Below are 12,240 nucleotides of genomic sequence, written 5' to 3'. Positions count from 1 at the left end.
CCACCGCTATAGGCCGGGCTGGAAGTGGTTAAAGAGCCATGTAGCAGTGCAGATAGGTTATAGGGTTGGACCATAGCTGACCAAGTCATAGTTTGCATATTTTGGGGCTTGGAGATTTGTTGTTTCTGATCATGCGCAGTCTTTCGTATCTGATATTTCACATACAAAAATGGCACACATTTAACGAAAATCATCCGTTCTGTTCACTTCCGGGAGTTTGTCCCTTTGGAAATTTTCATTTGCAAAGACGGAATCGGATGTCAAAAATACCAGTTACTCACCGGTAGCTGTTTTTCTATGAGTCTTACAGGACGGCACCTTGAGAGTAGACTGGCTTCACCTGACAGGAAACACAATCAAAAAGAGGTTTAAAAACCCCGCCCCTCCCCGTGCACCTCAGTTCGTGATAAAGTAACCACCATAAGAGCACGGGAACCAGTATATGAAAATACAAACCATACAAAGTCATCAGGGTGGGAAATAGGCCTGCCGTCCTGTAAGACTCATAGAAAACCAGCTACCGGTGAGTAACTGGTATTTTCTCGAGTCGTCTTCCAGGACGGCACCTTGAGAGATAAGCAAGTAACCCTCAGGCCTACCTTAGGGCGGGACCACTGCCTGCAGGACTCTTCTGCCAAACGTCAAGTCTTGGGGTGACAGGAGTTCCACTCGGTAGTGTTTTAGAAAGGTGTTCTGGCTTGACCACGTTGCTGATCTACAGATTTGTTCCACTGAAACTCCTGCTCTCTTTGCCCAGGAGGTTGCTATAGATCTCGTGGAATGTGCCTTGACTTTAGTTACTGTTTTGCCAGCCTTACTGTATGCTACTGAAATTGCCTGTCTTATCCATCTAGATATGGAGGCTCTAGATGCTTGGCAACCCTTTTTCTGTCCTGAAAAGTTGATTAGCAAGTGTGATGAGCGTCTGAACTCGCTCACCCTTTCTAAATAAATTAACAAACAGCGTCTTACATCCAAACAATGAAAGGTTCGTTCTCTTTCATTCTGTGGGTTTGCGCAAAAAGAAGGAAGTATAATTTCTTGTGACCTATGGAACTTCGTTGCCACCTTAGGTAGGTACAGGGGATCCTGACTTAGGACTACCCTGTCCTCAAATAAACGAAAATAAGGCTCTTTGAGAGCGCTTGCATGTCTCCTATTCTTTTGGCCGTGGTGATGGCCAAAAGAAAGGAGAATTTAAATACTAACAGCCTAACCGGAATGCTGTCTATCGGTTCAAACGGAGGTTTGGATAGCTGATCTAACACCAGGGAGAGGTCCCAAGGGGGAACTCTGGATATCTGTATAGGTGACAACCTATCCCTGGCCGTCAGGAACCTCTTAATAAGAGGATCCAGAGCCAGCCTCTTGTCTAAAAAGTAGGACAAGGCGGCAACCTGTACTCTTAGGGTTCTCGTAGCTAGACCTAGATCTACCCCTTCCTGAAGGAACTCCAAGATAACTGATATTTCGGGTAGTGGAGCTTGTCTCGCCGCGCACCAGCGTGAAAACACTCCCCAGGTCTTGGCATAGATCTTCCTGGTAACTTCCTTACGACTCGCTAAGAGGGTATCTATTACCTTCTCTGAGCAACCCTTCCGCTGCAGGTTCCACCTCTCAAGTACCAGGCCGTCAGACTGAAAAAGCCTGGCTCTGGATGAAAGATCGGCCCCTGCCACAGAAGGTCCACCCGGACCGGGAGAGGGAGGGGAGGAAGGACTGACCACTGTTCTAACATTGGAAACCAAGATCTTTTGGGCCACCAGGGAGCGATCAGGCTCAGCTTCCCTTGTGAACGACTCAGTTTTTGCAATACCCTCGGGATCAGATTCAGAGGAGGGAAGGCATAGGCTAGGTAAAATGTCCAGGCCTGGGCCAACGCGTCCACACCTTCCGATCCCTGATCCCGGGAGAGGGAGAAGAACCTTTCTATCTTCTTGTTCCTCCTGTGAGTAAAGAGGTCTATTTCTGGGATGCCGAAATGATGACATACCCAATCGAAGACCTCCTGACTTAGTTCCCACTCTCCCTGGAGAATGGGTTGGCGGCTTAGAAAGTCCGCTTCTAGGTTTAGGACTCCCCTGATGTGAACTGCTGACAGGGAGCGGACCCTCTGTTCTGCCCAGCCTAGAATTTCTAGGGACAACCTTAGGAGCGAACGGGACCTGGTGCCTCCCTGATGGTTCAGGAACGCCACCGTGGTCGCGTTGTCGGAGAGAATTTGTATTTCCTGGTTCAGGATTCTCTCCTCGAACGCTTCCAAGGCTCTTCCGACCGCTGATAATTCTCGGAAGTTGGAAGACGACTCCCTTTGGTGTCGATCCCAGGAACCCTGGGCCTGTAGGCCCGCCATGTGGGCTCCCCATCCCCAGGAGCTGGCATCCGTGGTTATCCTGAGGGGGTTTGACTGGTTCCACTGAAGGCCTCTTTCCAAGTTCCGAGGAACGAGCCACCACTCTAGAGTGTTCTTTACCGACTCTGGAATGGAGACCCTGGAGTCTAGGGATGTTTCCTTCCCGTCCCAGGAGGAGAGGAGGAAGGCCTGTAGTGGCCTGTAGTGGAGCTGGGCCCACGGAACTGCTGGGATGCATGAGGTCATAAGTCCCAACAACCTCATGATCTCCCTGAGTGAAATATCTGCTGTTCCCCTGACAGACCTGACCACTGAGATGAGTCTCTGGACCTTGTCTACTGGTAGGAGAAGCTTTTTCTCTAAGGAATCTATTAAGAATCCCAGATAGATCTTTCTCTGTTCTGGGAGGAGAGAAGATTTTTCTCTGTTTATAATCCATCCTAAGGATTCCAGTGTAGTCAGGACGGTGGTCAGGTCCGTGAGAAGAAGTGCTCGACTGGGATTGAACAGCAGCAGATCGTCGAGGTAGGGAACAAGGGAGATGCCTTTCAGATGTAAAAAGGCGACCACCTCTGCTAGCACCTTTGTGAAAACTCTTGGGCTGGAGGCAAGCCCAAAGGGGAGAGCGGTGAATTGCCAGTGTTGGATCCCCTGAGGGGAAACAATGGCGAATCTCAGGAATCTTTGATGGTCCTGGTAAATGGGGACATGGAGGTAGGCATCCTTCAGGTCTATGGTTATCATAAATACCCCTTCTAAAAGAAGTCCTTTGAGACTGTAAATGTTCTCCATGCGGAACCTCTTGTAGAGGAGATAAGTATTCAGGGGTTTTAAGTTGATGATTAGACGGAATTTTCCCGAGGGTTTTGGTACTACGAAGATGTGAGAGTACACCCCCTGACCCTGTTGGTCTACCGGAACTGGGACTATGACCCCCTGTTGTGCTAGGTCTGACACATTCCCTAGAAGGCTTGCCGCTTTGATGGGATTTTGGGGTAAATGAGTGAGGAGGAAAATTGGTGGGGGAAGATGGCGGAATTCCAATCTGTAGCCTTCCTTCACTATCTGCAAAATATGAGGACTCCGCGTTATGCCTTCCCAAGCTAGAAGAAATCGGGAGAGCCTTCCCCCCGACTCTCGAGTCACTTGGAGTCTTTTCCAGCGGGTTTAGGATCAGGGAAAAGGATTCCCCCCTTTTGGTTTATCCTTTCCTGTGATCCACCTCCTATTAAAGGCCGCTCTTCGGTCTGAAGGTCGATTTTTATTCTGGGGGCCTCGAAAAAATCTCCTCCTATTTTGTTTAGGTTTGGGAGGAAACCGTTTACCCCTTTTCTGAGGCCCTAGTTAGAGCCTGGTCTAAACCTGTCCCAAAGAGGAGGGATCCCTCAAAGGGTAGGGCACAGAGACGGGATTTGGAGGCTAAATCTCCTTCCCATGTTTTGAGCCATAGTGCCCTTCTTGAGGCGTTAATAAGAGCGCCCGTCTTAGCAGAGGCTCGAGCGGACTCAATTGATGCGTCTGCTAGATAGGCGACAGCGCTACCTATGACTCTAAGGGAATCTCGGATATCCTTAAACTTTGAAGTCTGCGGGATATGTTCCAACATCCTGGATAGCCAGGTATCCGTATTCCTGGCAATGCAGGATGAGGCCAGGGCGGGCCCAAGGGCTGCCGCATTAGCCTCCCAGGCCCTGCGAAGGGAGGTCTCTGCCCGTCTGTCTAGTGAATCTTTTAGATTCCCAGCATCCTCAAAGGAAAGGTCAGACTGTCTAGACAGTTGAGCTAGGGAAGCGTCTAGTTTAGGGACTTTGAAAAATTTGTTTTCTAGTTCCTCCTTAAAGGGACAGCGCCTTTTCCAGGTTTTGTACCTAAGTAACTTCTTTTCAGGTTCTGCCCACTCTCTTAGAACTAAGTCCTGAAGAGATTGGTGAACTGGGATAACCTTTGGCTGGGGTTTAGCTAAACCCTGGTACATCTTATCCTGTGCTGACACTAGTTCGGTCGGCTGCTGAATCCCCTCAGAGGTATAGATAGCCGCCAGTAAACCACCCATGTCATCCGCTGAAAAAATGAATTTGCCTGATCTAGCATCTTCATCCTCCTCATCTGTCTGGCTATCAATGAGACCTTCTTCCTGAGCCTCTGAATCCTCAGAGTCTGACAGAAGAACGTCCCTAGCCCTCAACAATTTTGGAGCCGAGGTGGATAAGCTTTCCTGTGAGGAGGGTCCAGCTGCTAGGGGATCAGGTCCTTTGGGTTTTAAGACGTCTTTAAACTCTTTTAATGTGGAAAGCATCTCTGACTGAACCGTCAGGAATTCTTTCATTATTAGCGAAGTTTCCTTCCCTGTGAGTTTTTGAATGCACTTAGCACACAAAAGCTTGGAATAGTCTGTGGCTAGCTTAATGCTACAATTCCCACATCTTTTAGCTTTAGATGTATGTTTAGCAGAAACACTAGAAGCCTCCCCCTGGGCAGTAACCTCTTCCCCTGAAAGTAAAAGACAGAGGCTTTAATACAAAAAGGGAGTAGGGGAAGGGAAGGGGGGTGTGTGGGGAATAAGGACCCAGTCCAAGTGCCCCAATGAAGTTTCTGGAGGTAGACTCACCCCTGGTGGCTTCCTCTGCAGCAGCGGTTAGTGCCGGGCGGTCCTCACGCTCCATGGCACTGTCGAATCGGGCGCCACTCTCTCCCCTGCTGCGCTCCGTGTGTGTGTGAGCTAACGCCGATGGCGGCCGCCATTTTGGTGAAGACCGGAACCGGAAGTACGTCATCACCATGCGCCGCCATCGACGCAGCGTCGAATGCTGGCTCCACCGAGAAACGAGCCTGGGAGAACAGCAGCCGAGTCCACAGCGCGGAGATGCATCTTTACCCGGCCCAGCAGGTAGGAAGACGCTCGGGAGAGAGGGATTCCAGCCACCTAGGTGTTCTGAGGTAGCCACTATCCCAGATACACCTAGCCGGGGGGGGGTTTCCAAACATGGTTTTTCCTTCAGCTCCCCCCCCCCCCCCCCTCAATACAGGGAGACCCTCTGGACAGGCAATAGCCTCACTGAGCTCAAGGCCTCCCAGGACCCATGGCTCACCTTCCAGGAGGGGGACCACCAGCCCCAGGCCTTAGGTCTTTTTGGAAAAAACAAAAAAACGTTTCGCTGGGGGAAACACAATCATGAACTGAGGGGCGGGGTTTTTAAACCTCTTTTTGATTGTGTTTCCTGTCAGGTGAAGCCAGTCTACTCTCAAGGTGCCGTCCTGGAAGACGACTCGAGAAAGTTGTCTACACACACACTATACAAAAATCGAACGATCATGCCTCGTACAGAATATTTCTTCCGATATTCTCAGTGTGTTGGCATTTTAGGCAGTTAATAAAAATACACTGGGGGAAGAGTGTTGATATGAACAACCTTGTACAGTGATCCCATCCAATTTTTATGGGGGTGAAGAACCATTCCCCCCCCCCCCACTTAAAACGTAGTTCCACCCATTTAAAGTCAGCAGCTACAAAAAGTGTAGCTTCTGACTTTTAACAGACACTCACCTGTCCCACGATGCGGGCGCCTGAAGCCTCGCTCCTCTCTGTGGCGCCAGCATTGTAACTGCACATTGTGAAGGGCCGGGCAATCCTCTGGGACCTGTGACACGGTTTAGGAGATATTTACAATAATGATGGATGCCGAAGACAACGGCGCATTTGTGCACTTTAGAAACAGCGATCGTGCCATTCCTAAAGGAGGCCGTGCCGTGACTGGTGGCTCCTGCGTGCATTCGCAGGAATGACGTCATCGCGGCTCTGGCCAATCACAGAGCTGCGATACCCAGAAGTAACCCTCGGGAGAGATGTCGGCCACCTGAGCCGTGTACAAGGATGGCTGCGGGGCTTCGATCGGAGGTGAGTATTACATAATGAGCTAGTATGCTATGCATACTAGCTCATTATGCCTTTGTCTTGCAGGTTGTGTTTTTTTTTTCTTTAAGGGGTTTAACAACCACCTTAAAGTGGAAGTTCTGTTTTTGGGTGGAAATCCGCTTTAAACTGAACAGAAAAGTGAATATTTGCTGTGTTATAGGAAATATTTTAGGCCTGTTCACACTATGCAGTGATTGGCATTTGTCTGCACCTGATCAATGCAAGTAGTGTCAAGGGGCCCTTAGAAATATTAAATTGTGACCAAGTGAAATCTTCCTTTTGGCATGAACTCCTTCAAAATAGCAGTGCACTTTCTAGTAATCAAGTGTGTAAAATCCTAGACCCAATGCATCAGACGGCTTGTCTCATGAGATTTGCCATTATCTTGTACACAGCGCTCCTAAACCACTCTGCCCATTGAAACGAATGGGCAGCGTTCGCGAAGTGCCTGCAAAGCGTTTCAGCAGTGGCTCTATACGGGTGGTATTAACCCCTTCTTCGGCCACTAAAACTAACGTCACTTTACTGCTGACGCTCTCACCGACCCAGTGTGAATGTAGCCTTATACATTTTGAAAAGCAAAACATGCCCAGTGTCTCAGTTCCGGCTGACATGTATTTTACACACACGAGAAAAAAAAAAAAATAGATAGAAGAAAAGAAGTTTACCTTTACATCCTTATCATCCGATGTGTTCTTGGTAAATCTTTCATGCATTTCTCTGAGTTTTTTTAAACTGTTAAAAAATATCAGCTATGGAAGAAGAAAAAATAAATGTCATCATCAAAGCAGAGGTTTTACAAACTGCTATTCAAGCATACAAATATATTCACAGATTTTCATGTATGACATAGCGAGAAACTGCACCTCCATGAATGTGTAGCTTTTTAGCCAAGCAAATGATTCTCCATCAGAATCATATATTCTGATGGAGAACCCACAGCAGCACACTTCATTCAGAGTGTCTTCTAGTAAAATGCATGCATCTTTCAGACAACGCCCGCTATGGGGTCTTCTCGTTTATGATGTGTCACTCTTGTTAGGGCTTACACAGGGGGTGATGGACATTCTCCCTGCCAAGCTAATTACCAAATACTAAGACCTGACACGTGAGGCAAAGCAGCAAATCCCATACTCCTTCATGCCCATAAGTACGGAGTGCTTTCCTTGTTCCTGGTGGCTCTACTAAACTCTGGGTGAGTAAAGGATATATGTGTGCTGCTGGGGAAGGGCAACGCGAACCAAAGATATCAGACAATAGCCAAATTTCATGCAACAGCAGCCAGAGATGACTCAATTTTGTCCATGGCCCCCCTGGCAGCACTTCTCCTGGTAGACTCTGTCCAGGAGGTCTATGTGTTTGCACTAATAGGCCTCCAGTGTAGGGTGCACTGGTTCCCAGGGTTTGTCACCCATGTTTTATAGGATATTAGATAGGGATGCTGATGTCAGCCCTGGCAGCTCACCTTCTGCACTAATAGGCCTCCAATGTAGGGTGCCCTGGTTCCCCACCCATGTTTTGTTATGCGATATTGAATAGGTGTGCTGATCTCAGCCCTGGCAGCGCACCTTCTCCACCTGGTAGACCGTGTCCAGGAGGTTACGTTTGCACCAATAGGCCTCCAATGTAGGGTGTCCTGGTTCCCCACCCATAAATTATTATTGGGAAGAAAGGGAATTACCGCTCCAGATGGAAATGCTTGGTTAATCAATCGCCTCCTGGAAACCACGGGTGCTGGCAGTGCATATAGCAGAAAACAAAAAAGAAAATATTTGGACAGCCGCACTCCTGGAAAAGATTCCTGAATTGTCCTTTAATGGTGAAATGGAATCCACAGCAAAGGTGAAAACGGGATACACAGCTGACGTATTCGCACTCATAGCACCAAGTATCAGTGAGAAACGTCAGCTGTGTATCCAGTTTTCACCTTTGCTGTGGATTGTAGTGTATTCCATTTCACCATTAACCACTTGACCACTGGGCACGTAAACCCACTTAATAACCAGACCAATTTTCAGCTTTCGGTGCTCTCACAATTTGAATGACAATTACTTAGTCATACAACATTGTACCCAAAATTAAATTTTCGTCCTTTTTTTCACACAAATAGAGCTTTCTTTTGGTGGCATTTAATCACCGTTGGGTTTTTTATTTTTTGCGCTATAAGAGAAAAAAAGACTGAAAATTCTGTAAAAAAAAAAAGAATTTTTCTTTGTTTCAGTTATAAAATTTAGTACATTTTGTATTTTTTCTTCATTCTTTTGCATAAATGTGGAAGATGAAGTTACGCCGAGTAAATAGACACCCAACATGTCACCCTTCAAAATTGCACACGCTTGTGGAATGGCGCCAAACTTCGCTACCTAAGAATCCCCATAGGCAACGTTGCAGGGTATTGCGGAGTATTGTGGGGTATTGCAGCAGAGTATTTTGGGGTATTGCAGCAGAGTATTGACGGGGCATTGCAGAGTATTGACGGGGCATTGCAGAGTATTGACGGGGCATTGCAGAGTATTGACGGGGCATTGCAGAGTATTGACGGGGCATTGCAGAGTATTGACGGGGCATTGCAGAGTATTGACGGGGCATTGCAGAGTATTGACGGGGCATTGCAGAGTATTGACGGGGCATTGCAGAGTATTGCACAGGGAGGGATGGATGGCTGGCTGGATCTGTGACTGCATGTGTCACAGATCCAGCCCGCAGCAGCTGCTGCTGCTGCTGCATGCGCTCTCTCCCCTCTCCGCTCTCACACTGTACCGTTCGGTACAGAGAGGAGAGGGAGGAACCGGCGTCATCACATGACGCCGGTTTGTTTACTAGTGATCGCTCCGTCAATGGACGGAGCGATCACGTGGTAAACCGCCGCTATCAGCGGCGATTTACCGTGATCCGTCGGGTCCGGAGGACCCATCGGTCACAGAGATTCCCGTGTGCGCGCCCCATAGGGCGCGCAATTCTGGGAGGACGTACATTGACGCCCTCCCAGAGTTAAGCAACCGCCTTGTAGACGTATTTCGTCTATAGGGCGGTTGCTAACTGGTTAAAGGACAATTCAGGAATCTTTTCCAGGAGTGCGGCTGTCCAAATATTTTCTCTCATTTATTATAATGGGATATTGTATATGGGGTGCTGCCATCAGCTCACCTTCTCCTCCCGGTAGACCATGTCCAGGAGATTGGCGTTTTCACTAAGGCCCCTTTCACACTGGGGTGGGGAGGTGCGGTGGCGGTAAAGCGCTGCTATTTTTAGCATCTCTTTACTGTCGAAATTGCGGCAGTATTCGGCTGCTAGCGGTGCAGTTTTACCCCCCCCTGCTGGCGGCCGGAAAAGAGTTAATACCAATCGCGATGCGCCTCTGCAGAGTTATAGCCGCGGTTTCCCATTGCTTTCAATGGGAAGGAGCGGTAAACACCCCGCTCCAAAGATGCGGCTAAAAGGACTTTTAGAACGGTCCAACTAGCGCACTGCTCCAATGTGAAAGCCCTCAGGGGGGTTTCAGACTGGAGAAATAGCAGCCGCTGTTTCAGGTCAGTTTGCAGGCGCTATTTTTAGCGCAATAGCGCCTGCAGACCGCCCCAGTGTGATAGGGGTCTAATAGGACTCCAATGTAGGGTGTCCTGGTTCCCCAACCATGTTTTATTATGAGATATTGTATATGGGGTGCTGCTGATAGGTGCTCACCTTCTCCTCCTGGTAGACCATGTCCTGGTTCCCCACCCATGTGTTGTTATTATGGGATATTGTATATGGGGTGCTGCTGATAGGTGCTCACCTTCTCCTCCTGGTAGACCATGTCCTGGTTCCCCACCCATGTGTTGTTATTATGGGATATTGTATATGGGGTGCTGCTGATAGGTGCTCACCTTCTCCTCCTGGTAGACCATGTCCTGGTTCCCCACCCATGTGTTATGGGATATTGTATATGGGGTGCTGCTGATAGGTGCTCACCTTCTCCTCCTGGTAGACCATGTCCTGGTTCCCCACCCATGTGTTGTTATTATGGGATATTGTATATGGGGTGCTGCTGATAGGTGCTCACCTTCTCCTCCTGGTAGACCATGTCCTGGTTCCCCACCCATGTGTTGTTATTATGGGATATTGTATATGGGGTGCTGATAGGTGCTCACCTTCTCCTCCTGGTAGACCATGTCCTGGTTCCCCACCCATGTGTTGTTATTATGGGATATTGTATATGGGGTGCTGCTGATAGGTGCTCACCTTCTCCTCCTGGTAGACCATGTCCTGGTTCCCCACCCATGTGTTGTTATTATTATGGGATATTGTATATGGGGTGCTGATAGGTGCTCACCTTCTCCTCCTGGTAGACCATGTCCTGGTTCCCCACCCATGTGTTACTGTTATGGGATATTGTATATGGGGTGCTCACCTTCTCCTCCTGGTAGGCCATGTCCTGGTTCCCCACCCATGTGTTATTGTTATGGGATATTGTATATGGGGTGCTGATAGGTGCTCACCTTCTCCTCCTGGTAGACCATGTCCAGGAGGTTGACGTTGTGGAAGATCCCCTGGTGGTGACAGGACACACACTTCCCACAGCAGAGGACAGCACAGTTCTTACAGAAGAGCTCCAGTTTTTGTTCGGGGTGTTCCGGGCAGCGCCCCGCCACCCCCTTCTCACTATAGTCGGTTTCCTGAGCGCCTGCCCCCTCCTCCCGGGAGCCCAGAGACAGGAACCGTACCAGCTCGGCCAGGGTGGTATTGATGGGCAGAACGGCCAGGCCGCCGGGGATGGAGCTGACTTTACGGCACAGAGGGCACGTGACCTGAGCGGGCCCCGGGAGGGTGAAGCGCAGGCTCCGGGTGTGGGTCTCCCCACCACATTCTAACACACAGCTCTTACAGAAGTTATGAGAACAGAGAGGGAGAGTCACCGGATCCCGGAACACGCTCAGACACACGGCACACGTCAGGCTGGCCTCCATCTCCACCTACAGCCACGATATATGTGTGCGAGATGGTCCCGGTACAAAACCGCTGCTCATACAAACTACGTTTACTCCTCAAGCGTTACCACAGGATACGGAAGAGCCCTAATGCGCGCCCCCGCAAGCTTCTTCACATATTGCGCATGTGCAGTCTGAGTGCGCGCGCTCCTGAGGCTCTTTCCAGGAGGTAGCCCATCCCCGGACACGCCTCTTCTACATCATCACAGCACCGCCCGCCTTGTTGTCAGGCTGTGTGCTGCCATCACGTGTCCATATGGGTGGAATGTAATATAACAGCAAAAACAATGGCCCAGATTCAGTAAGAATCTGCGCCTTTCTTACGCAGGCACAGGGCAGCGTTTTTGCCCTGCGCCCGCGCAAATTTTCTGCGCTTCCCGCTATTCACGGAGCAGAAGCTCCGTAAATTGCGGGGGCACTGTGTTAACTTGCCCGGCGTACGGGCGCCTAATGTAAATGATCCCGCCGGGGGCGGAAATCATTTAAATTAGGCGCGCTCCCGTGCCGAGCGTAGAGCGCATGCTCCGTCGGGAAACTTTCCCTACGTGCATTGCGGCAAATGACGTCGCAAGGACGTCATTTGCTTCAAAGTGAACGTGAATGGCGTCCAGCGCCATTCACGATCCACTTACGCAAACGACGTAAAATTTGAACGTCGCGACGCGGGAACGTGGCCATCCTATAGCATTGGCTGCGCCTGCTATTAGGATGTGTAACGTTGCGCGAAACCCGACGTACGCAAATTACGTAATTTGCGTACGCAGGGCCAGCGCAAGTTTGTGAATCGGTGTTAGTATGCAATTTGCATACTATACACAGATCACAATGGGAGCGCCCCCTAGCGGTTTTCGCTAGAATGCAGCCTAAAATCTGCGTGGCATAAGAGCCTTATGCCGCGCAGATTTTAGGCTGCAGTCGGCGTAGCGATGTTCCTGAATCAGGAGCATTCGCTACACCGGAGCAAGTAAGCAATTGCGTCGTGTAACCTATGGTTACACGGGCGCAAT

General features: G+C 49.5%; 1 protein-coding gene across 3 annotated transcripts in view; it reads right to left on the bottom strand.

Annotated features, from left to right (window-relative positions):
• TRIM61 (tripartite motif containing 61) overlaps window positions 1–11,379 on the bottom strand; it is a 34,998-nt gene extending 23,619 nt beyond the window's left edge. For 2 of the 3 annotated variants that reach the window (XM_040332924.1, XM_040332934.1), the window contains exons 1-2: window positions 10,745–11,378; window positions 6,935–7,018 (exon numbers count right to left, since the gene is read on the bottom strand). In XM_040332924.1, the coding sequence (XP_040188858.1) occupies window positions 6,935–7,018; window positions 10,745–11,212 (552 nt within the window). In that variant the 5' untranslated portion in view covers window positions 11,213–11,378. Of the gene's footprint in view, window positions 1–6,934; window positions 7,019–10,744 lie in introns of all 3 variants that reach the window. The other variant, XM_040332943.1, reaches the window with a different exon arrangement.
• Window positions 11,380–12,240: the final 861 nt, after the last annotated feature.

Source organism: Rana temporaria, chromosome 1 (assembly GCF_905171775.1).
Source record: "Rana temporaria chromosome 1, aRanTem1.1, whole genome shotgun sequence".
NCBI classification, from domain to species: domain Eukaryota; kingdom Metazoa; phylum Chordata; class Amphibia; order Anura; family Ranidae; genus Rana; species Rana temporaria.
Note: the sequence above shows the minus strand (reverse complement) of the source record. Positions and strands in the feature narration are given on the sequence as shown.